This window comes from Thunnus albacares, chromosome 11 (assembly GCF_914725855.1).
Source record: "Thunnus albacares chromosome 11, fThuAlb1.1, whole genome shotgun sequence".
In the NCBI taxonomy this organism is placed as follows: Eukaryota; Metazoa; Chordata; class Actinopteri; order Scombriformes; family Scombridae; genus Thunnus; species Thunnus albacares.
This window is the reverse complement of record NC_058116.1, coordinates 224,457-250,273: the sequence shown is the minus strand read 5'-3', so window position 1 is coordinate 250,273 and position 25,817 is coordinate 224,457. Positions and strand designations below refer to the sequence as shown.

The 25,817-nt window shown below is 40.2% G+C and overlaps 1 protein-coding gene across 1 annotated transcript in view; it reads left to right on the top strand.

Moving 5' to 3' along the window:
• The first annotated feature begins 1,000 nt into the window (after window positions 1-1,000).
• enox1 (ecto-NOX disulfide-thiol exchanger 1) overlaps window positions 1,001-25,817 on the top strand; it is a 99,919-nt gene continuing 75,102 nt past the window's right edge. The window contains exons 1-3 of the mRNA XM_044366220.1: window positions 1,001-1,134; window positions 1,256-1,387; window positions 23,712-23,879. Coding sequence (XP_044222155.1) covers window positions 1,125-1,134; window positions 1,256-1,387; window positions 23,712-23,879 — 310 coding nt within the window. The 5' untranslated portion in view covers window positions 1,001-1,124. The remainder of the gene's footprint in view (window positions 1,135-1,255; window positions 1,388-23,711; window positions 23,880-25,817) is intronic.

Below are 25,817 nucleotides of genomic sequence, written 5' to 3'. Positions count from 1 at the left end.
GATTTCCTGGTGTCAGATGTGAATAATGGTGATTACTGCAGAGCAGAGTGGGCTGACAAAGACTCTGAGAAAGAGAGTGTGACGTGTCCGGCATACCAAACACTCAGCACTACAGTATTACACTTTCAATCCTATATCAAAGACTGTGGAACACATAGAGTCTACTCCTGACAAATAAAGCCTCAGCACAGCAGAATCCAAGAATTTGATGTTATCATTGTGATCTCATCTGTACTTTTAGATTGTTTCCACTACATTTGATCTATTTTATTATAAATCCTCGTGATATGTTTTGTAGCTTCTTTGTTATATTATTGCTACAGGGTTCCATATGAACACATCACTCATGGAAATAAAGAGATCTCTTCCCACCAGTATGTAAAGTGTGACATCTATAATGGAAACAATCAGAGAGGGCACCAAGATTCAACTCAAGAACAACAGTGCTGTTGCCCTCTGTGACCACTGCTAATAATTGATATGGATCGAGCTTAATTCTGGCCTGTCAGATAGAAATGAGCCACTGGGTGCTGTCAGTTTGTCTCTCTGATGTTTTCCATGTGGCTTTGACAGCTTGGAGAAATACGACAGCATAGGGGTGGGGAACTAGTAATGAGCCAGATGCCAACCCACTAACACACATTAAGTGTCCAAGTGTTTGTCTGTGTGTGCGTGTTAGCGTGCGTGTGTGAGAGAGGAGTTGAGAACACATTTTCATGTGTTTTCAAAGATTAGACACTGCTGCTGGAAAGTTGCATCAGTGTATGTGAATCAAATGCTTTGTGTGTGTGGGGAGGGGGGGGGGGGGGTTGTTTTAAGCAGATTTCCCTGTTGGAAAGTCAGCTGGGATTGTAACTTTGCTTCTTAATTAACTAAAGATTTCTTGGGTTTTGTATCAACTTTTGGCTCAATGATTCGTCACTGTTCTCAAAGATTTTTTTCTCTTTTTTCTGATTTTGCCATCATCTCAACTTTCCCTGCTTTTCTTCCACAGGTGGACTGTGATTGTTGATCCGGCTGGATGAGCCCGTCTGTTCACCCTTCCATTGATCCATCCCTACATCCCTCCATTAGCCAGAGGAAGGATCTGATGAAAGGACTGCAGAGAGAGGAGAGAAGACACAATGGCTAGCAGTACGTAACAAAATTGAAATTCCACTTTGAAAATAATAACCCCACATTCTAGGGAAAAACAACCACCTCCTTATATCAGTCTCCTCCCTGATGTCTTTCTGTTTGCTCTTCTGTGGTGTAGCAGCTGATGGTGTAGGCAGTCTGGGTGAGAACCACTTGAGTGTCCCTGTCAGTGATCATGGAGCCTGGGCCACGGCCATGAACAACCTGGGAATCATGCCCATGGGCATCAGTGGGCAGCAGTTGGTTTCAGGTACCTTTGCAGGACTGATTTCACTTCTAGTGGTGTGCTTGGTAATCAATTGATGTGTAACTCAGTGTCTAGATATTTTGGGAAGCCAAAACCAGTTCCCTGCAAACATAAAGTTTCTTTACTTTTACTCTTGTTTGGGTGCCCACAGTGAGACACTTTCTGAAATCTCTTGACAGAAATTTTTAAAGCATTAGAGGATAGGAAGGTGCATGTAAAGCATGGAAACTCCACGTAGACACAAATAAAACTGTGGTTGTATTAGGAAAACTGGATACTGGATTCCAGTAGCATTAGGAATCATTTTCTAGACTCTGACAAACTTCAATAAATACGTGTTCAAAGTTTAAAGTTCACAATGCATAATAATGTATTGTGAACTTTATAATAATGTAATAATGGGCCTTCTTTGCAGCTCAAGGTGTGCCGTCATCAGATTCACAGATGTCTCTTTAGTGGTGGTCTGTTGGCTCAAAAACGGGATGATGAAATTTGTAATCTTACTTACATTATAATCTTATTAATATAACTGACTTTTTTACACTAGTTATTCATCAGAGGTGAACAACTGAACGACATTCCTCCCGTGTTTTAGATGTTACTTCAAATAAATGAGTGCACTATGGAGTCCCAGAAGAGACATAAAGGACAATATTATAACTGGGAGTTATGCTCCTGTTACGCTAGCAGTCAGCAGTCACAAACTACTTAAAAATGCACATTTTACACAAAAAATGCAGAATTATACATTAAAATACTCATTTTATTTTTGATCCATTTCTGTTAACCAGATGGACAAGTGGCCTAATAGTACAACTGTGTTTGTGTTTATCATAATGCAGGGGAACGCAAAATCTTTGTGAGATAATGCAAAAGCCTTGCCAGAGAACATAAAAGTAGGTCACTTTTTCTTCCTGTCATCTATAATATTTTACTCCATGGCCTTCCTAACCCTAACCCTCCACAGTGCACTGCATTCTCCTGTGTGAAAGCTTTGGCTGTCTTCAAAAGCTGGAGGAGCTTTTAGAGGGGAGCTTGAAATGGAGTCAGTGAGTGGTTCTCTCAACTCACCTTCAGGGGGAGGAGAGGTATCATGCATTATCGGTCGCTTTTTTTTTAATACAAATTAAGATTTGAGGCTCTCATTGCCATGCAAATTTCAGGTTTGAGAGCACCATCTGCCAAAGCTGCTTTTAGGGGCTTTCTTTAAATTATTTATCAGACTTTTGACTTTTTGTTATCTTGGACAACAGGTCCATTTAGATGCTTGCTAAATTATCTGATCCGAGGACTACAGAAATGAGTTCAATTGGTGAATGAAACACCTTGAGCAAACACACACACACACTGTCATCCAGGTAATTAAGTAAAAAAACGCATTTTTTTACACATTAGCTTTCTATGTGCTAGATAACTAATTAGTAAGTCAGCTGTAGCACAAAAACGTACCAGCAAATGTCATTTCAGTCAGTGTACTACAGATGCCGGTGTGGCCATTATTCTTCAACACCACTGCTAACAAAAAACTCGCCTGTCCTTACTCTTGGTGCACCTACAAATAAACACGTACACAAACCACTTAAGGCCAAGTCACACTACAAAGTGTCACAGTGGAATGTATTCACCTGATCACCCATTTATTCACAGGATTATACATCATGCCATGGCAATGGCGGCGCATACAGATGCAGCAGCCAGTAGCAACATTTTTGTTTTAATTTGCTATTTTTTCGCCTTTATTACTGATGCATATATGACTTATGACAGAAATACACTCATCAACGTTGGGAAAGGAAGCGAGAGATTGGATTAAGTGCAGCGGATCTTGAAATGATCACTATCAACGGCATCTCTGGAACACCCAGCTGGATCTGCCGGACCAAACGTCACCACAGGCGGTGCGATCGCCCCAGGAAGAGAGGGAAGAGAGCAGGAATCAGAGCCAAGCTGGCACAGCTTGGACCTAAGGCTATTCCTCTACCTAGTCTACTTCTAGCTAATGTCCAGTTGCAGGAAAATAAAATTGATGAAATAAGGTTCAGATTAACTAAACAACAGGAGATCAGAGACTGTTGTGTCCACATCTTAACAGAGACTTGGCTCCATCCCAACATCCTGGGCTATTGCATTTGATGAGTGGACGTCGTTTTGTGCCAACAGAACACAAGACTCCAATAAGAGGAGAGGAGGCGGACTCTGTGTTTACATCAATGATACTCAAATGCAGTCAAAGTGGATGGGCAATGTTTACCAGATGTCGAGTTTTTAATGTTAAGATGTCGACCATATTATCTACCCAGAGAATTCACCAGTGTGTTTGTTGTTGCTGTTTACATTCTTCCAGATGCAAATTCAAAAAATGCACTACAGGAATTGTATGAGGTCATCAGTATTCACATGACAAAACAACCGGATGGTATTTTTATTGTGGCTGGTGATTTTAATCAAACAGACCTCAGAACTGTTTTACCAAAATTCCACATGTCCACATCCCCACCAGGGGAAGTAATACCCTGGACCATGTTTATACCAACATTCCAGGCAGCTGCAAAGCCCTCCCTCATTCCCATTTCAGTCTATCAGACCATATTTCCCTGCTTCTCCTGCCTACTTACTCTCAGCTAGTAAAAAGGGTCAAACCATCAGTAAAAACTGTTAAAGTGTGGACAAATGAAGCTATAGCACTAATCGGAAGATTGGCGGTTCGATTCCAGGCTCCTCCAGTCTGCATGTCGATGTGTCCTTGGGCAAGAACCCCAAATTGCTCCTGATGGCTGTGCCATCAGTGTGTGAATATGTGTGAATGATTACATTTCCTCTGATGGGCAGGTCGGGACCTTGCATGGTAGCCCCTGTACCCATTCACCATATGAATGTGTGTGAATGGGTGAATGTGATTCGTAGTGCAAAAGCGCTTGGTCGGAAGACTAGAAAGGCACTATACAAGTACAGTCCATTTACCATGTACCATCATTGTCACAGGAGAGTGTCCCCACCTGCTTCAAGACAGCCACCATCATCCCTGTACCGAAACAGTCTGCGCCTATGTCTAGTCTAAATGACTACCTCTCTGTGGCACTTACTCCCAATCTGATGAAGTGCTTTGAAAAGCTGGTTCTCAGGCACATCAAAGACAACATCCCAGACAGCCTGGACCTTCACAAGTTTGCATACAGTACCAACAGAGAAGATGCCATCTGCTGTCCTCCACTCACTTTTTGCACGCCTTGAAAATAACAACACTTACATCACAATGCTGTTTATTGTTCTATCTCACACAGGCTCCTCCCTCTACTGGACTCTCCAATCACATGCATGAAATCACTCACTGAAATTTGCATGTACATAGCCAGCCAATCAGGACACACCCACCACTTACGTGCATCCCGCACCCTGTATAAGCAGCGTCTCGCTGTCACTCACATTCCTCTTTTCTTCAGTGAAGGTGAGTCAGCTCACTGATCTCTTTTCTCTAGGGACTGGAGAAAAGAGGACTGCTCATTCCTGCCCGTCGTGTCCTGGCCCCATCGCTGTCGCCGCCAGGCATCACTTCGAGGGACTAGGACGGCACCACGCAGAGAGCGGCATGATGCAGCCACCGCCCTGCGCACTCTGCCAAGCACTTCCTTCAGATCAATGTCAGAAGTGGTGGGAAAATGATGTGATGTGATGTCTCACTCCACTGCAATGAGAGCGAGCCAGAGTTTGAGATAGAACTCCACGGCTCCACGTAAATGAAATCACCCCTCCCCTGGCCCTCCACTGCCACCGCTGTCGGATGCCTCGACTGAGACACTCTGAGTGGCTTCTCCGATGGATAATGACGGCAATCTGTCATCTGTCTCGGCGACTTCACTGACCTTCGGAAATCCGCCTCCGACGTCTGTTCACCAGGACTTCCCGCAAGTTATGACCATTGCGGCAGAATGTGTTGGGCTTCCTTTGCCCCGCCAATCTCGGTGTGTTGGGCGTTGCAGCGGCAAATACACCACTAAATGCCTCCTCCATGACAGAACAGGTTAAATTTCTGGGTCGCACCATCGGTCAGATTAATAACCTTGTTCTGGGTGTTGCCACTGCCCCAGGACGAGTGATGTCACTAGCCACAGTAGGCTCACCTCACATGTGGTTGGGATTCACCGCCCTACAAAGGAAGGACAGAGAGGACCGTCCAGCTCCCATGACGCCGGACGGTCTCTTCGGATCCCTCTCCTTTGTCACTCAGTGCTTCAAGAGGCTCGAAGAGGAGAAGGTGCAGTTGAGCCATCATCTGCCACTCGCCCCTTCTTCGAATCAGAGAGGAGACGAGGTGCAACGTGACGGTGAGGAGGAGAGAGTGCAGGCAGGCTAGAGCACTGATAGCCTCCACTGCTTCAGCCACTTTTTTATGGAGTGGTTTGTGGATGATACTGTTTGATGGTTCTAATGGACTACAGACTTTAATGAAAGTGTCAATCTGGGCACTGCTTAGGACCATAGGTCATGATCCAATGAAGTCCCGTTCCTATTGCTTTGGTGCTATTTAACCGTTCACAAGTACTGCCGTGCGGCTCAAATTACAAGGACTACCACACTACCTCCTAGTCATCAACTAGGTTGTCAGGTATGTCAGAGATTTACGCAATGTAGAAGCACACCAGAGTGAGCGAGAATGAATACTTTCTTCCAGTGTCGCTAACCATCAGATATGATAATAATAATATCACAATAATATACTGTTATCAGTGGAATCAGTTTGTGTTTAAAGAGGTCTCTTCTCCTCCTAGAAATTTGTTAGTATCTGACAGAGAGCCCCAGTACCCCTCATTCTAGGCTTTCCCCCAATGCAGTGGCTCCTGCCCTAACAATTCTACCACTGGTCCCTCTCCTGAGGGGCACAGATTAGCATTTCTAACATATTAGAGAATTATTAGAAGCAAGGGGCCTTACCGAAAATGTAGTTGATGAGCATTGGATGAATGAAGAATCAGGGCCAAAAAGATGAGAAGTTTCTGTCTTTCAATAGATCAAAACAATCTACTTAGTTTTATTTAGCACAACAAGCAAACTGCAACATCTCAAAAGAGTAAAACTTACTAAGCTCAAAAACTCAAAGAAGGCAAAAAAAACTCCCAAAAACTGACCAAAGAACTGACTAAAAACTAACTAAAAAACTGACTTCTCCACCACAGTTACATCTCCTTTAATACAGCTGCAGCTGAAGGAGGTTTTCACTATTTTTGTGCTATCAGAAATCTACACATGGTACACATTTTAAATTCAAAACATTTAATCGGTTATATGGAACATGCATACATTATAAATTCAAAAAAATTTGTTGGTTATATGTAAGCTGATAATTCCAAAAAAGGACATAAAAATACATGAATAATGGCAAAGGATAGCACCAAATAAGGCTATTCTAACAATGCATGAAGCATGCATGCACAAAGCATGTGACCTACTTAGCTAAGGTCCCATTTCCCATTTCGGTCAAAGCAGATGGCTGCCCACCTAGAGCCGGGTTCTGCTTGAGGTTTCTTCCTGTTAAAGGGGAGTTTTTCCTTACCGCTGTCGCCAAGTGCTTGCTCATGGGGGAATTGTTGGGTCTCTGTAAATTAAAGAGTATGATCTAGACCTGCTCCATGTGAAAAGCACCCTGTGATGACTTTTGTTGTGATTTGGCACTATATAAATAAAATTGAATTGTATTGAATTTAATTTTCTGAGGGTCTATGCCTTTGTTAAGCAACAGCTCTAACTAACTGTCTGAAAGTTAAAATTAGTACATCAACAGCAACAAGTGGCCTCTCAGTCTGTGAATTAGAGCCAGCATCTTCTCGGTTCTTTTGTCCCTTTCTCTCCTTTGCTGGGCAGAATGCACACTTGACCCCTGCTCTCCCCCAACAATACAGACAGCTAATAAGCTACGATAGCTTCCTCCACTTTGGATTTACAGGCTCTCTGTTCCCTCAAAGCTTAGCACTATCAAGACAGCTTGCTGTTGTTCAACAGTGCAAATTCACAGGTCAAAATTCACCAAAACTGAAACATTTGCACAGATTCACTTGATCCCCATGAGTGAATCCACTGATCGCTGTTTCCATTGGAATTAACTGTTTTTTCCACAAAACATTACTGTCAATGTTTTAAATGTTGGTATGACAAGGCCTTCAAGGAGCATTTCTGATAAATCTCCAAAGACCTTTATCTTTGTTTCAATAATAAAGAACGACTGTTTGTGATTTCATTTGTTTGTTTATGAGTTTACAATTTCACATCTGTTAAATCCTTTGTAAATAAAAGTGTCTTTGAAAAACTATAAAACAGGCTGTTATCTGGACATTGATCCACAGAAACAGACAGAGACAGAGGGGGAGGTGAGAGTGAGGACAATATCAGGGGAAACAGTGGTCAAAATTCCAAATGTCCGATGTCCTATTTGTCTGTGCTGATGTTAATGGGGCTGTTATCTGTGTTTGTCTGCTGGAGAGAGAGAAAAGGCACTAAGATCATATGTTTCTGTTTTGTGTGTGTGTATGTGTGTGTGTGCTATTGTACAGCAATTACTAGGAGTGGAAATCTTTGGGAAACTCACAATTCTATTCAATTCCGATTGTTTGGTGTCTGATTCGATTCAGATTTGATTCTTGATTGAATGAATAGAAAAGGGGGCACAATTCAGGGTTTCTGCCAGAAAAATTGTTCGGGGGAGGGATGGGGGGTCGCAGCACCTACTAGCGACATGAGATGTCTGTCCTCCCTCCTGCTCCTCTGCTGTAAACATACATAGCTAATAGTGAGCAGCTGCTCACATGTCTCCTTGGGTCTCAGTGCTTGTTTTTGGCAGAAACTCTCCTACTCTCTGCCCATTCAGCCTGTTCTTGGATGGTAGGCGGTAAGCTACAGCCTCACCATCACAAACATGGTCTCTCTCCCTCTCTCTCTCTAGACTGCACATTTGCTAAGCACTGAGCTATTCCTTAAAATGAGTTACACTACTTTAATGACACATTGTAGTTTAGAAAACAATACTACTGCTACAGAAAGCAGTAGTATTGGCATTATTTGCAGTATAGCACTAATAGTGGCAGTATCTGCACTCGCTTACCAAGCAGCACATTTTAATTGTGTATATGTTACAGGCCTCAGGCATGAGTTACCTGTATGCAAATGACGTGTCCTGTTTTATACGGAGAAGCAGAGACGTTAGTTGTGTTCATTCAGCAGACTGTTCTCTGTTTTTTATTAAACCAATTTCATCTTCTCTCTTTTAGACTTGACTCATAAGTCTCTTGTTCACAATAATCTTCACATAACAAATTTAACAATTCATCCATTAACAACACAACAATGATGAACTGTCACCGGTTCATGCTATAGTAGCAATGTATAACTTCTACACACCAATCTGTTGTTACATTTACCAGTAATAATTAAGTTACCAAATATTGCTGTAAAATCTGTGTACTAAAACTTACACTGTTTTACTGCTGCTGTAACCAGCTTCCTAAAATATACTTAAGCAGTAACTTCACTGTTTTAAGCTTGTTTTGTTTATCCTTCTTCGTCCCACTGCATACATGAACACTTCTACATAATACAAACAATATATACACTATATAAACAACCGTGGTCATTCAAAAATACTAACATATCACATTTAACCATTTTACAACAAAAACATAGTGTACCAACCAGAATGAGCAACCAATAACATTTAAATTACTATACATTAACCACGATGCTCACTCCCTGAAAACCTACAGCATTCACTTCATTAAATTTTACAGTAAACCTTTAGCTAAGCAGCTGTTTTAAGGCAGATGTACAGGAGCTACAGAAGAAACAAATAAATAAAAACACTGATAGTAAGGCCACCACTTTATCACCATTTATTCACGGGAGCCAGCGAAGCTATATTTGACTTCCAAACAGTTTCTAACACACAGTTTTCTACCTTAAACTTAGTCCAAACCACATCAGAAAGGTTTAAAAAGTCCTTGGGGATAAGTTGTGACAGGTTTACACGCATTACTAACCTGTTTTATACAGGGAAGCAGAGACAGGAGACGTTAGTTGAGTTCGTTCAGTAAGCTGTTCTCTGTTTGAGAAACGGAAGCCTTATGCAGCGTACAACTAGCGCTCACTCTGGTGACTACTCCCTCTTGTGGCGGAACAGAAAAGCACACTTCACAAAAAAAGTTTAAACCTAAATAAAACATATTTAAATCTGGCCTTTTTCACAGAAAAAATACATAAAATAGTGATCCAAACCTACCCATTGTGTCCATATATCTAAAATGTTGCAGTAGTATATTAAGTTCAGTTAAAGTTTCCCATAGAGAACAAGTGTATTGATCACTGAAAACATGTCACCATGAAAGCAACTTCATGGATAAAACACCAGCACTACATGTTATTTTAAACCTGAAGGTACTGTACAGAGTGCATGCAGTGTGCATGTTAGTTGTAGCAGGCAGAGATTTTCCCAGACATACCAAACTGTGACAATTTGCTAAAGAGGGCAGGGCTGGAAAACCGCTCCACACAATAGAAACTCAAGCATCTAGATATAATAATTACTTCAGTTTTGTTGATATCTAATACTGTTCAAATCATATAACCCCAAACTGTCCTATGCAGTCTAATGTAAAGCTAGAAATATATGCAAATCCATAATTTACCTTAAATCCAAGAGCTGTATCTGTCCCTCAACAGTACGTACAGTATGGCTGTACTCCAAACACACTGGTCTCACTTGTTATTTGGACAAAAATACACTAAGCTCTGCATGTAGCCACTTGATTTAACTTCACTGTCTGTTTCTCTGGGCTTAATTTCACTTCGGAATCTATTTATGAAATTGTTTTTCTCAAACGTGAGGATTTGTGTGAGCTTTGCGGCTATGTGTCTTTCTATTATATAAAGGCGCCTGGGTTTGTCATTGTATAAATGCTGTATTGTGGGGGTTTATTAAATTAGCATGTGGGGAGATTTGTTGAGTAGGAGTTTTTTGTGTTAAGCCCAGAATAATAAAATGCATGGATTTCACTAAGCAGAGAGGAACTGTTTTAAAGAGGGACAGACAGCAACATAGCAATGTTATTCCACTGAATATCACTTTGGGGAAAGGAAGTAAGCTCTTGGATTACAGGTATCAGGAACTTGAGAGCCATAGTGACCTCTCCCAGCAGCTAATGCTAACTTGGAGCCTCAGTACGAGAGGAGTAGTGGACCAGAAGCACATTCACGTACTGATTGACATCCCTGAGCTCCCACCCCTAACATTGGTCTTCTCTGGTTGGTTAGAAGGGCGAGGCTCTCTAAAAAACTTGAGAAGGGAATATCTCTGCACTACTGCCAAGTTGTTCAATGAGCCTAAGTCATGGACACCTTTGACGAGACCTCTCCACATTAACATGTGCTTTGGTGCATATTTCAACTAAGAAATATAAGAAAAAAATGTTGCTTTAAATTGACATGATATTATTACTGTGATGATGTGATGCTGATTAGACTCCACCTCTGGCAACAACTTCAGCTTCCCCCCCTCTTTAAAATACATGTGGAAACATTTAGATAATGAAAAAAAAGAAACAAGACACAAATAAAGGGACAAGTGAATCTGATATGTGCATGTTAAAGGGTCAGTTCAACCAAAAACACGTTTCCAGTTAACTCCTGGAGACAGTTTTCACATTTGTCAACCATTTATAGAAAATAGTCCCACTGAACACTGTTGGATTACCCAGACTAACCTGCGATGACGATTGGCAAAGGGTTAAATTTGAGAATATTTCAGGGCTGGATGTGGTTTGGGGAAAAGATCAGAATTAGGATAAATTTCAGTCTTCACTTGTGTAAATCTGGTTGTGTGTCTAGACCGATGAGATCTCACCTTAAGGGTAATTACCAGCAGATGTTTCCCACCTGGTTGATGCAGCTCTTGTTTCTCTTGGTTCGGGTGAAAAACAATTATAAAATAATCACAATTAAAGGCATTAATACTGTTTTTTTTCTGTCAGAGCCTTTCTCTGCCTTTCTTGGCTCTGGTTTTCATTTTTCTCCTCCTTGTGTTTCTTTCTCTGTATTTCTTCCTCTGTCTCCTCCATTTCTCTCTCTGGCAGAATCAGCCGAGCTCGGAGCCAGAGAAATGAACCTGGCTTGAATCATTTTGGCTCTGGGAGAAAAATCTCCAAGTGAAACCAGCCTTATGTGATTATGATAAATGTGTGGCACAAAGATGTGTAATTTACCTGTCGGGGTTATCGCAGACAAGGCTTTAATGAGTTTTCCTAAGACCTAAAGAATCTCTGAATGCACCCCAGCTACAAACGCTTAGATTTATGGAAGATTATCTCTCCAAGTATTTTTTTCTTTTCTATAAGCCTGAAGATCTTTAATAAAGAGAGCTGGCAGTGCTTTTTTTCTTTTTGCCAAATAAAACACTGTGCAGGAAGTATTTACAGCTCTTTAGCCTACAGCACACTACATAACCTTATGCTGGTAGAAAATGCGAAAATGTTACAAATTATTGTGCTGACCAAACAATACCTGTTTAAAAACATTAATCTCTAAAAGAATTCCATATTATTTATACATCTACTACAGGATGTTTTTCTTTAAAAAACAAAACTTTAAGTTCAGTCAGCTAACTCACTTTGAATGGATTGTTATGTAACTGTAGAGTATGTACAACATTGGTATTTGTTGTCTCGGCTCTGACCTTGTCACTCCCTATATGGAAGCACCAAGCTCAGCACAGCAGGGAGTGATTACACTAACTTCTCCCTTGCGGGAACGTGGATTCAGAGCCTTCAGGTGGATGTCGGGGTGGATGTGGGGTGTTTGTAATGTTATCTGATCAGCAGCAGTGGTGACAGCATAGCTTTCAGGTGAGTGGTGTGGCAACATGCATGCAGCAAAAAAGTGAGCAGAGCACTGACAGCTTAACCCTAATGTTTAGTATCTGAGTTTCCTTTAACAGCACTGTTGTATCAACTTACTTACAATATAATGTACAGTAGTAGAAGTACTCAGATCCTTTACTTAAGTAAAAGTATACTCTAGTCTAAAAATACTCCATTACATGTTATACTTAAAGATGTACTTAAAGTATCAAAATTAAAAGTACTCATTAAGCAGACATCATATTTTAGTAGTACAATATTGTTTGTATTTTTCACCAACAAATAAATGGTAGAGCATTTTAATGCTGTAGTTTATCAGTGTGTAGCCAAATTTAGATACTTTTGCTAGATTAATAGTAATAGTATTGTATCATATTACATAGTTGTATCATATGTTTTTATAATGACAATAATAATGCACTTTATTTATATAGCACCTTACACACACTAATTCAGGTCAAAGCGCATAACAAATTTTTAAAAAAGAAAAGAGCATGCAATTTAAACAACAGGTGCGAATATTAAAATACATTATTTTTGGAGTCATGTGGGAATGCAAGATGGACTTCTGGACCTCTAACAGCATCGCTCCACTTAAACCCCAGAATTTCTTCATAGTTATGCTTCGATTGACTCTGCAATTTTAATAAAGTGTTGCTAATATATGCATGAATACTAACGTGAGTGAATGCTTGTTAGTTTAGCTGATGTTCAGCATGACAACTATAAGTACTAACTCAAAAACAAGAGCTGCTAAGCAAAGCGCTAGTTATGCAAGCATGGCAAGTGGAGCGTCATCCAGGCCTACTGAAAAAGAGTCGCAATGTAGGCTACAGGAGGTTTGGAGCAAGGTCCATAAAATGTTTGGACTGTTTCAATATAAACAAGGTTACTCATCTTTATGGAAAAAAGTCACAGTTGCTGAAGGAGTGGGGGAAGGAGTGTACTTCTATCAAGGGCTAAAGGATCAATATAATCTAACTGATAAAGGTGAATTGTGGAAATGTCTCCAATTACAGAGCTGTGTAATTATTAGTGGCAAATAAATATATTGGAGTAAAGGGTACAAGATTTCTCTCTGAAATGTAGTGAATTGGAAGTACAAAGCAGTGTATGAGTCTATGGGTTTCAATACAGGACCAGAGGAACGTGTATCGCAAAGGTTTCTAAAGCTTCCCAATGTTGTGAAATCATCCTCTGTATTTTACAAAATAGCAGAAAATGCTCTGTATGGTAAAAGTGAGAGTCTGAAGATGGTATGGCAAAGGGACCTGGACACTGAGCTTGAACAAGAGGTTTGGGAGAATATTGTCCATAACGTGAGCTAGTCAGTAAGGGATAGTCATAGCAAATTCATGCATTATAAAATAATTCATAGATATTGTTGGACTCCAATTTATTCAAAGCAATGTATTCTGGAAATGTAAGAGTTCTATGGGTACCTTTCTACATCATGTGGGACTGCCCGCTGGGTTCCCTATTTTGGACACGAGAGATTGGGGCAATTGAGGAGTGGTAGTTAAAAAAGCTTTATGTGGATGCTGCATTGATAAACAACTACAGGCCCATATCAAACCTGCCTTTCCAAGGAAAGGTCATGGAGAAAGTTATTTTTCAACAACTCAACACTTTCTTAGTACAAAGCGACCTTTTCAGTACTTTTCAGTCTGGATTTCGATCTCATCATAGCACTGAGACTACACTAATGAAAAACCATATTCATCTCAGCAGTGATGCATCAAATATTTTTGTCCATAGCGCAGCATTTGACACGGTTGACCGTAAAATACTTCTTGACAGACTAGAAAAATGGGTAGGAGTCTTGAATCATCACTTCAAGACAATGCAAGAAAATCACTTGCACAGTTCCTCAAGGGTCCATTCTTGGCCCTCTTTTGTTTAATATCTACATGCTCCCTCTTACTCAGATCATGGAACATTACAACATCTCCTACCATACTTACACCGATGACACACAACTTTACATAACAGTGCCACCACATGACTACAGCGCCTACAACAGATAAATAAGTGCATTAAACAAATCAGTGAATGGATGTGCCAGAAGTTCTCACAACTGAACTCAGAAAAAAATGAAATAATTGTTTTTAGTCCCAGGGAGGAGAGACTAAACACAAAGACTCCATTACACTTAAACCCACAAATCAGGCTAGAAATCTTGGTGTAGTTATGGACTCAGACTTAAATTTTAACAGCGAGCTGAAGATAATCATGAATTCAGCCTACTACCAACTCAAAAACATAGCAAGAATCAAAGGATTTAATCTAAACAAGATGCAGAAAAAATAGTTCACATGTTTATTATTAGCACGGTAATGGTGTCTTCACAAGTCTCAACAAAAAGTCAATCAGACAGTTGCAGCTCATCCAGTGCATCCAATGCTGCTGCCAGATCTGTCACTAACACCAGGAAAATGGAGCACATTACACCGGTCCCTAAATCACTGCACTGGCTTCCTGTATGTCAAAGGATAGACTTCAAAATCCTACTATCCCAGATAGCATACAGAAGTGGGCCACTTCAGGCAATGATGCAGCACTGCTGGCCTAGACAAAATGGATGTGAGCCTGAAATGACCCACATGTAAAATGGCAAACATGGCCCAAATATCCCAAATCAAATGTGGGCCTTTCATGGTAAAGATGCAGTGCCCTCGCGGGATGTGGGCCAGTTCTGGTTTATCGGGTTTGTTCTTGTTGATATACAGCATTGCTATGGCTTGCTTGTGTCTTAGATCCGGGAAACAGGAGCTGACCGCCCAAGGGCCATCATTCCACGTGTTATGTGGGCTGGATGAAAGTGCCGAAAGTGTCGGGTGTGGGCCGAATCTGGGCCACGGCAATTTTGCTATCTGGGACTAGTCTATAAAGCACTTAATGGTCTTGGGCCCAAATACATTTCTGATCTGCTTGTACGTTATGAATCACCCAGACCCCTCAGGTCATCTGGGACAGGCTTACTCACTATTCCCAGGATCAGAACTAAGCAAGGTGAAGCAGCCTTTAGTTTCTATGCTCCCCACCTGTTGTTCAAGCTTCCTAAGTACCTGAAATCTGCCAAAACTGTCAGCTTATTTAAATCAGGGCTCAAAACATTGTTAACTGTAGTTTTCCAGTAAATTTAATATGTAGCTTATCTTGTTAGTCCTTAATTACCTATGTGCTTGTTTTTGTTTTATTGTTTTTATTGTTGTTTAAATTCAATCTTAATGTCTTCTATGTCCCCTTGTAAAGCACTCTGAATTGCATTATGTCTGAATGGTGCTATATAAATAAAATTACCTTACCTTACCTTACCTTGCCAAACTCACCACGCCTCTGCCTTCTTGGGGACAAATCTATTCTACCAGCTGGATTACAAAGGCAATGTTTGGCTAGCCCTTGCAGGCCACCTCAAAGCAGCCAGGATTATACTAATGAACTGGAAAAATACAAGCATACCGTTTTATAAAGACTGGATTGAACTCATGACAATTACAGCCTCATACGACTTAATGCTAGCTAAACTGAAAGACTTTGTGTCTAAATTCACTGAAATGTGGGGTAGCTTCCTCAGATTTATTAGTGGTGGGGACCACTCACTAGCAATATGTAATAGAAAGCCTTCATGTGTTTCATGTGTTGTGTGTTGTGGGGAGGGGGAGATGCTCTGGCCTATTATACTGTGCTGTTACATTTGCTTTCATTTTTCATTTTTGTTCTGTCTATGTTTGTGTACTTTGTTACCTCAAGACTACCATGCGGAAAGTATGTTTTGTACTGTAATGTTGCAGGGTGGTTGAGATTTTTTTTTTTTTTAATTTAATGACAAAAAAATAATTTAAAATAAAATCTTAATAAATCCTAATAAAATCTTCATCTGAAAAGTAACTAGTAATTATTAGCGGCAAATAAATATAGTGGAGTAAAAAGTACAAGATATCTCTCTGAAATGTAGTGAAGTGGAAGTACAAAGTAACATAAAATGGAAATACTCAATTAAAGTACAAGTACCTCAAATTTGTACTTAAGTACAGTACTTCAGTAAATGTAATTAGTTACATTCCACCACTAGTAATGTCGTTATGTAGGGTTAGGGTTAGGTGCATACAGTGCATTTCTTTGTGAATGACTATTTGGCAAACAAAATGAAAATATATTTCTTCATGAAAAGCCCTAACACATTTAAAAAATGGCATTTGTCGTTATTTGGTATACTAGTGCAGTGCCCGTTTAAAACGTGCCTGTTCAGAATGGGCCGATCGCTTATTATTTCTCAAGAACTACGTACGTATGTATCGATTGACAAATGTATCAATTAAAATGATAAGGAATTAATAAATTAAATGGTTTAAATCCAGACAGAAACTTCACCTGTGAGACTAAACTGAGGTTGAACTGTAGAAGCAGTTTACCACCTTGCATCGGTTGATTCTGCTGCCAATCAACCATGTCTGTGCTAGTTCAATTCAGTTTTATTTATATAGCGCCAAATCACAACAAAAGTCATCTCAGGGCACTTTTCACATTGGGCAGGTCTAGACCATATTCTTTAATTTACACAGAGAGAGACCCAACAATTCCCCCATGGGCGACAGTGGTAAGGAAAAACTCCTCTAGAACCCAGCTCCAGGTGGACGGCCATCTGCTTGGACCGGTTGTGTTGAGAGAGAGAGAGAAGAGGGTGGGAGGGTGGGGACACAGAGAAGCAGAACAACAGCAGCAACAACAACAACAACAACGATAGATACATGACTAGCAGCAACATCAACACGCCAGCACGGAGTTTCCTGCGGATGAGAAAGCACAAAGAACTCCAGGGAAGAAGTCAAGTTAGTAACATGCATTAATGGTAAATGAATACATGCAGATGGAGAGGAGGAGGAGGAGAGAGGAGCTCAGTGCATCAATGGAAGCTCCCCAGCAGTCTAGGCCTATAGCAGCATAACTAAGGTCTGGTCCAAGGCAAGTCTGGCTGGCCCTAACTATAAGCTTTATCAAAAAGAAAAGTTTGAGCCTACTTTTAAATGTAGAGAGGATGTCTGCCCCCTGGACCAAATCTGGAAGATGGTTTCACAAGAGAGGAGCCTAATAGCTGAAGGCTCTGCCTCCTATTCTACTTTTGGTGACTTTAGGAACCACCAGTAAGCCTGCATTATGGGTGTGCAGTGTTCTAGTGGGGTAATAGGGTACTATGAGCTCTTTACGATATAATGGTGCCTGACCATTAAGGGTTTTGTAGGTGTTGAGAAGGTTTTTAAAGTCAATTCTGGATTTTACTGGAAGCCAATGAAGAGAAGCTAAGATGGGAGAAATATGATCTCTTTTTCTAGTTTTAATCAGTACACATGCAGCTGCATTCTGGGCCAGCTGGAGAGTCTTTAGAGACTTGTTAGGACAGCCTGATAATAATGAGTTGCAATAATCCAGCCTAGAAGTAACACATGTATGGACTATTTTTTCAGCATCTTGTTGAGACAGGATGTGGTCCAAGAACAGAACCTTGTGGAACCCCATGTCTTACTTTTGCCTTCATGGAGGATTCATCATTAACATGTACAAACTGAAATCGATCTGATAAATAGGACTTAAACCAGCTTATTGCAGTACCTTTAATGCCAATTAAATGTTCCAGTCTCTGTAATAGGATTTGATGATCAGTTGTGTCAAATGTGGCACTAAGCTCTAACAAGACAAGTACAGAGGCAAGTCCTTTGTCTGATACACTCAGGAGGTCATTTGTGACCTTCACCAGTGCTGTCTCTGTGCTATGATGCGTTCTAAATCCTGACTGAAAATCTCCAGATAAACTATTGTTATCTAGAAAGTCACACCACTGATTGGTGACTGCTTTCTCAAGGATCTTAGAGAGAAATGGAAGATTAGATATGGGACTGTAGTTGGCTAAGACACCTGAATCAAGAGTAGGCTTCTTAAGAAGAGGTTTGATTACAGCTACTTTAAACGACTGTGGTACACAGCCTGTTACTAAAGACAGATTTATCATATCTAGTAAAGAAGTGTTAATTAAGGGTAAGACTTCCTTAAGCAGCCTAGTTGGGATGGGGTCTAAGAGACAGGTTGAAGGTTTGAATGAAGAAATCATTGAAGTTAATTCAGAAATGTCAATTGAAGAAAAACAGTCCAAATATATGTCAGGTTTCACAGCTGCTTCTAAGGTTCCTGAGTTTGTGGATAAATCGGTGCCTGTTGAGGGCAGAGAGTGTTGAATTTTGTCTCTAATTGTTAGAATTTTATCATTAAAGAAGCTCATGAAGTCATTACTACCGAGAGCCATTGGATCAATAGAGTTATGACTCTTTGTTAGCTTGGCCAAAGTGCTGAAAAGAAACCTAGGGCTATTTTTATTAATGATGAGTAATAGGCTGCTTTTGCATTACAGAGGGCCTTCTTATATGTTTTAAGACTATCTTGCCAGGTTAAGCCAGATTTTTCTAGTTTGGTGGAACGCCAAATCCTTTCCAATTTTTACGATATTTGCTTTAATTTGCAGGTTTTGGAGTTAAGTTAAAGTCACCTACTATAATTACTTATCTGTACTAAGGACTAAGTTTGATAAAAATTCTGAGAATTCAGATTCAGAGTATGGACCAGGAGGACGGTACACTATAAAAAATAGAATTGGCTGTATGGTTTTCCAGGTTGGGTGAGAGATATTAAGAACAAGGCTTTCGAATGAGTTATAATTAAATTTAGGTCTAGGGTTGACAATAAGGCTTGAGTTGAAGATGGCTGAGACTCCACCTCCTCGGCCAGTATCTCGAGGAATGTGAGTGTTAATATGACTGGGGGGAGTGGATTTATTAAGGCTGACATATTCTTCATGACACAGCCAGGTTTCAGTAAGACAGAATAAATCAATATGGTGATCTGAGATTAGATCATTTACTAATACAGCTTTAGATGATAGTGATGTAATGTTTCAGAGTCCGCATTTAATTATCTTATTTTGTTAAACAATTGCAGACGTGGTGTTAATTTGTTTTAGATTTTTATGAATGACTCTTCTTTTATTTATTTTAAGATTTAATTGATTTAAATGGTCAGGGGACAGACACAGTTTCTATGTGGTTTTGAGTGGGTAACTGCTCTAATGGAGGCGCAGAGAAGGGTGTAAGACTGCCACTCTGCCTCCTAGTCTCAGTTCTGGGTTGTCATGGTTTGGTCTACTAATAAACTCAGCCATATTTCTAGATATGAGAGCGGCTCCATCCAAAGTGGGATGTATGCCGTCTCTCCTAATCAGACCAGGTTTTCCCCAGAAAGTCTGCCAATTATCTATGAAGCCCACATTGTTTGCTGGACACCACCTCGACAGCCAGTGGTTGAATTGTGACATGCGGCTATACATGTCATCACTGGTCAGATTCGGCAGGGGCCCAGAGAAAACTACGGAGTCTGACATTGTCTTTGCATATGTACACAACGACTCAACATTAATTTTGGTGACCTCTGACTGGCATAATCGGGAGTCGTTACTGCCGACATGAATAACAATTTATTGTATATTTACGTTTATCCTTAGCCAGCAGTTTTAAAATTGATTCTATGTCACCTGTTCCATTCCATTCCGATTTCCATTCAAGTCCTAAAAGTAGATAAAGAGACATCAGTTAAACAAATGAGACACAAATCTTACACTTGTTCATTTATTTATTTAGGGAAATGATCCAATGTTACATATTTGTGCATGGCAAAAGTATGTGAACCTCTGTGAAAATCAATACATTTGAAGGGGAAATTAGAGTCAGGTGTTTCAATCAATGGGATGACAATCAAGTGTGAGTCTGGGAGGCCCTGCCTTATTTAAAGAAGAGAAATCTGGGCCTTTAATATCAAAGTCTGAGCTTCACAACACAGGTTTGTGGAAGTGTGTCATGGCTCAAACAAAGGAGATTTCTGAGGACCTTAGAAGAACAGTTGTTGATGCTCACCAAGCTGGAAAGGGTTACAAAACTATTTCTAAAGAGTTTGGACTCCTCCAGCCACCTGTCAGGCAGATCATGTATAAATTGAAGACATCCAACAGCACTGCTACCCTCCCCAGGAGTGGTCGAACAACAAAAATCACACCAGTAGGCGTGTAATAGTCCAGGAGGCCACAACTGACCCCAGGGTAATGTCTAGGAAACTTGAAGGTCTCTCATGCAGTGGCTAATGTCAGTGTTAATGAGTTCACCATCAGGAGAACATTGAACATCAGTGGTGTGTATGGCAAAGTTGTAAGGAACAAAAGCCACTTCTCTCCAAAAAGAACATTGCTGCCGTCTACGGTTCTCTCAAGACCACGTGGATAAGCCAGAAGGTGATTGGAACAATGTTCTGTGGCTGGATGAGATCAAAATCAAACTTTTTGGCTTGAATGAGGAGTGTCATGTTTGGTGATGAGCAAACACTGCATTCCAGCATAAGAACCTTCTCCCATCTGTGAAACATGGTGGTGGTAGTATCATGGTTTGGGCTGCTTTGCTGCTTCTGAACCAGGACAGCTTACAATCATTGAAGGAGCTATGAGTTCTGAGTTGTACCAGCAAATTCTACAGGAAAATTAAGTGTAGTGGCTTGAGTTGACTCCTGAACCAGCTGGCAGGCTTCTCTTCATTCCATAGCCTTATTGGCAACATGTGTGCATGCCAACATTTAATACATTGTTTAGAGCAGTATTTTGACAGTGAAGCTGGGGCTAATGGTCAGTAGTTTTTCAGTTATCTTGTCATAGGCAAAGTGTTTGAAAAGTGGACATTTCATTTAATTTGATAAAACACAAAATACTATTTACTATTAACCATTTACATGGCTAGATACTATTAGAGGTATGTGGCTGATCTTTCTTGTGGTTTGAGTGAAACAACATTGTAATGTTTTTCCCCCCACCCTTATGCAGTGGAAAAACACTGTAAGGACAAAGTGAGGGCAGACCATTGGGGGAGCATATCACCTTGAAGATAAAAATGTACTTAAAAACATTATGTAGAGACATCACAGTTCCCAGACAATGACTTTGGAGAGCCCTTGACTGTTCTTCTCGCACCACCATGAGGTTCACATTTGTGGTCTTGATTTGATTTTGCTGAAATGTCTCAACTGGATGGATTGCCAGGAAATTTGGAGCAGACTTTCATGTTTTCCTCAGGATGAACTGTAGTAACTTTGGTAATCCTCTGACTTTTCATCTAGCGCCATCATCATTACTTTGGTACTTTGGTTTATGACCAAATTCTTGCAAAACTAATGACATTCTCATCAACCTCGACTGTATGTTGTGTTAAGTGCTAATTAGCAAATGTTAGCATGCTCACACGCTGAACTAAGATGGTGAATATGATAATGATTATATGTGCTAAACATCAACATTTTAGCATTTTCATTGTTTGCAGCCACACAGAGCTTCTAACATAAGTGCAGTCTCTTTTGTCATTGTAGGTTAGTCCCATGAGGCTCAGCTTTGCTGTCATTTTTGTGGCTTTGTCTTCTCTTTACTCCAAACAAACTAGGAAATGTAAAATGCCTCACTTGCTTTGTGCTGATGATTGTTTTCAGCAAAGACTTACTGTGCACTGACTGTTTAGAGCAGCAGGAGTAAAAGCTTTCACACAGAATCATTTGTGCATTCTATCAGTCCTCTATACTGAGCAGGAAAAGAAATATTTATTTCTATAAAATAACTGCAAGAGATATGTGTCCTTTTGTTGTGTTACAGCTTCCTTCGCCTGTAATTTGAATCACTTCATTCTCCTTCCCGTTGTGACTGTGTGGGCAGCAACAGGGAGTAATTCTGCTGATGCTGTGTTTCTCCTGCTCCCTTGTTATTGCAGTGTGAAGATAGTAACATGCAACGCTGCACCACCCTTCTCCAATCTACCTGCTCTATTTTCACCCAGACAGCTGAAACATTGCTCCTGTCTGCTCTGTCCTCTGTATTTATCTTTATCTCCCTTCTTCCTCACTTTCTCTTTGTCTCAGAGAACAGACATTTTCTTCTTCCCTCTCTCTCCACCGCCTCACCAAGCTTTCTTTTCTCTTCTACCTTTCCCATTAGCACACTCAAGATGATTCTTTTCTCCCTTTGCTTCTCATCTTTCCCCATTCTTTTCTCAATTTACCAGTCTTCCTGATAAGTGATGCTATATTTCTCCTTTTTGCTTTTTTGCTCCTTCGCAAATATGTCATTGTGTTGGCATATGTTGTTGTGATATTTTTCAGCATTTTGATATATTTCTTTTCTTGCCTATGACCCTCATTTTGGCAGATTAGAGCTCTTTGATTTGAATAAAAAAGGACCAGTACTCTAAACCAGTCATTTTGGCATAATTTGTATGCAATATTGAATCATCTATAGGTACAATGTATTAATGATAGGATGCATTAATTTATTTAATATGAAACATTACTGATAATGTGGGTGAATGACCTGTTGGGTGCAGTGCAGCTCATTTCAAGAGAGAGCATTTTAGAGATGAAAAGAGAGACAAGCTTTTATCCTGCAGCTTTCACACTGAAGTACACCACATGTGTACCTCACACAGCAGCTACACTTTTGCTTGTTTAAACACAACACAGGTTTATTTCACCTTATACATTTGTATCTCATTTCCAAGGCTGAGAAGGGAGCACCATGTTGATTGTATGGAAATAATAGCATGCCTGTATATCGGACATATTTAATTTACCCTTTTTAAATTAATCATGGTTAAGACACAGTATTAGAAAATGCATATATAAAAGTGATGTATTATTGCTGAAATGTTCTCTGTGAATTGATTGTCATAGAGGAGTCATGATAATGCTTTTCTAAAACAATCTAATCACAATCTCTGTCTTCCACTCTCTAGTTATCACAGTGTATATTATCTGTTTTTTATGTCTTTTACTGTGCAGCCAATATGTGTTTTTCAAGGCACACAGGGTAGTCTTGGTGCTGATATGTTGTTTCCTGTACTATTTGTATTCCGAAACTGAATGGTAATACTGAGGGTACATTTTCATACCATCCTCCAATATTTTGCGCATCTGAACACCCTAAAACACACATTGCATGAGACCAAACACTTAATTCTCAGTGGTGCTGCTTTTCCTCCATTTTACCTGTTCAAAACCTCTGTATAGTCCTTTAGTAAATGAGGACAAATGCAATTTTACTGATCTTTAGTAAACCCCCCCCCCCCCCCAAGTGTGTTAGAAATTATGTCTTGCTTCCTGTGTATATACCTTTGATTTCACCCTCTGTTTATTCTCTCCTTCTGATAGCCTTAATCTAGGAATTCTATATATGCTGTAAATTATGTTGAGAATATATCAGTTTTGCAGGAAAATGAGCAAAAAGATCTGGATCAGGATTTAAGGAGGGGTTTATTTTGAATAACAGAAATATACAGGGTAAATACACATTTAACTTGTGTCATTCTATCCTCCAGAATCTCTGTGTCTCCAGAGGTTCGATCCTGGGCTAGGCCTCATCACACCCATAAACCCCATGATGGCGGGCATCAGCCTGGTCCCTCCCCCACCCGTAACCCCAGAAATGCCTGTCATCAAGGAGATAATCCACTGCAAGAGCTGCACCCTCTTTCCTCAGAATCCAAGTAAGATCCCACAGCAAATATCTAAAATATTTTGAGCCAAACCTATATTTATTGGTCTTAATGTAGCAGAGGGGAACTTAACTTGAAGCACTGGAGGGAGCGGGAGTAATATAGTGCTGCTCATGATGTGACGCATACAGGAAGGCAATGAAGCTACTTTCAGACAGCGAGTGGTTGCCACCTCTCCGCCAGTATTTCCACTGTAAACATGAGGACAGCCCTGACACCGAGGTTGGTGGCAGTGGCAACGCTCGGACAGCTGGGAACAGAATATAAAAAAAGAGAGAGACAACACAGACATTCGAGAGTGAGACTGTCAGACATGGCAGGTTGAGGAACAATGGTGTAGTCTCTTTTGGATTAATTGGACAATTTATGACTATACACACCGAAGACCCTTGCCAAACTATTAATTAGGTTGATTCACCAAAATATGATGACTATAATTACCCTAACTCTTCACAGCGACAGGACAAGTAACTACTGTACTCCTTACAAACCTACATAGTCTGTTTTAAAGTGTATCATCATGGACTCTTCACTATTGCTGATGTGCAGTACACTGAGTGGGTGTACGAGTACCTTTAAAACAAGAGTACAAAAATATTTTAAGAACCAGGAGAGTGTGCAAAGAGTAAAACCTTACATTCAAAGCTTTGGTATGAAACATTGTGACGGATATCAACCGTAAAGCCACAATTTAAATGGTAAATGTAAATGGACTGTACTTGTATAGCACCTTTCTAGTCTTCCAACCACGCAAAGTGCTTTTTACACTACAAATCATCACATTCATACGCTGAATGGGTACAGGGGCTACCATGCAAGGTCCCAACCTGCCCATCAGAGGAAGCTAACCACTCACACACATTCATACACTGATGGCACAGCCATCAGGAGCAATTTGGGGTCAAGTGTCTTGCCCAAGGACACATCGGCATGTGGACTGGAGGAGCCGGGAATTAAACCGCCGATCTCCCGATTAGTTGACGACCCGCTCTACCTCCTGAGCCACAGCTGCCCCAATTTAAAGGCTAACACAACTGAATATGAATATAACAACAGTTCTTAGATGTTAACATACATTACAACAGGTTTCAAAGAAGACACTGAAGCGTCTGAAGCAATAATCATAGTCCGCCTCCATTACAACAGGTTTCTCACAAGACTAGGCCTTAGACATTTCACTGTGTTGCTGTCAACAGCCAACAGAGACTTTTTTTTTAGTGTCCATTGCTTGACATATTGTGCAAGAGACACATTTTACATATCTACCTTCAGAAAATTTCCTAATATTCCTCCAAAAACAACATGAGCCAGCACTTCGAAGAACAAGATGTTTCTCTGTTTTCCTCTCTCTCTCTGCTTCCCAGTATCACTTTCACTCACAGGAGTACTCCAAAAGGGAAAGTGTCATCTTGTCCCACCTTATGATTCGTTTTAAAGATTGGTTTTAAAGAAGAGGGGGAAGATCTCATAGTGAGCAGCAAACTTTCCCACAGTTTGGATTTTAACTGGGAGCATGGAATGAAGAGCAATGATTGGTTAGCAGATCTGAGGTGAGATAAGGCTGACTGACTGATTCCTACGCAGAGAGAATGGCAGTAATCGAGTCAAGAAGAAATTAAAGTGTGTGTTGTCTCCTTAAATGACAGGAAGGGACCATCTGGGCCAAATTTAAGAAAAATTAAAGATTTTTCATTTAATTGATCATGCTTGAAATAAAATTACAATATTTCAGCTATTTTACATTAGAATGTATTTTTATACTAATACTGATAATAATCATAGCACATATAGTCCAGTTTTAATACTTAAACAAAACTGAAGCCACACATATTTTGTTCAGATGTGCTTTGTTCTGTGAAAAGTCCCATATCAAAAAAGATGTGGATGATTTAACTGTTTAATCATGATGAAAACAACCATGTCGGTGAC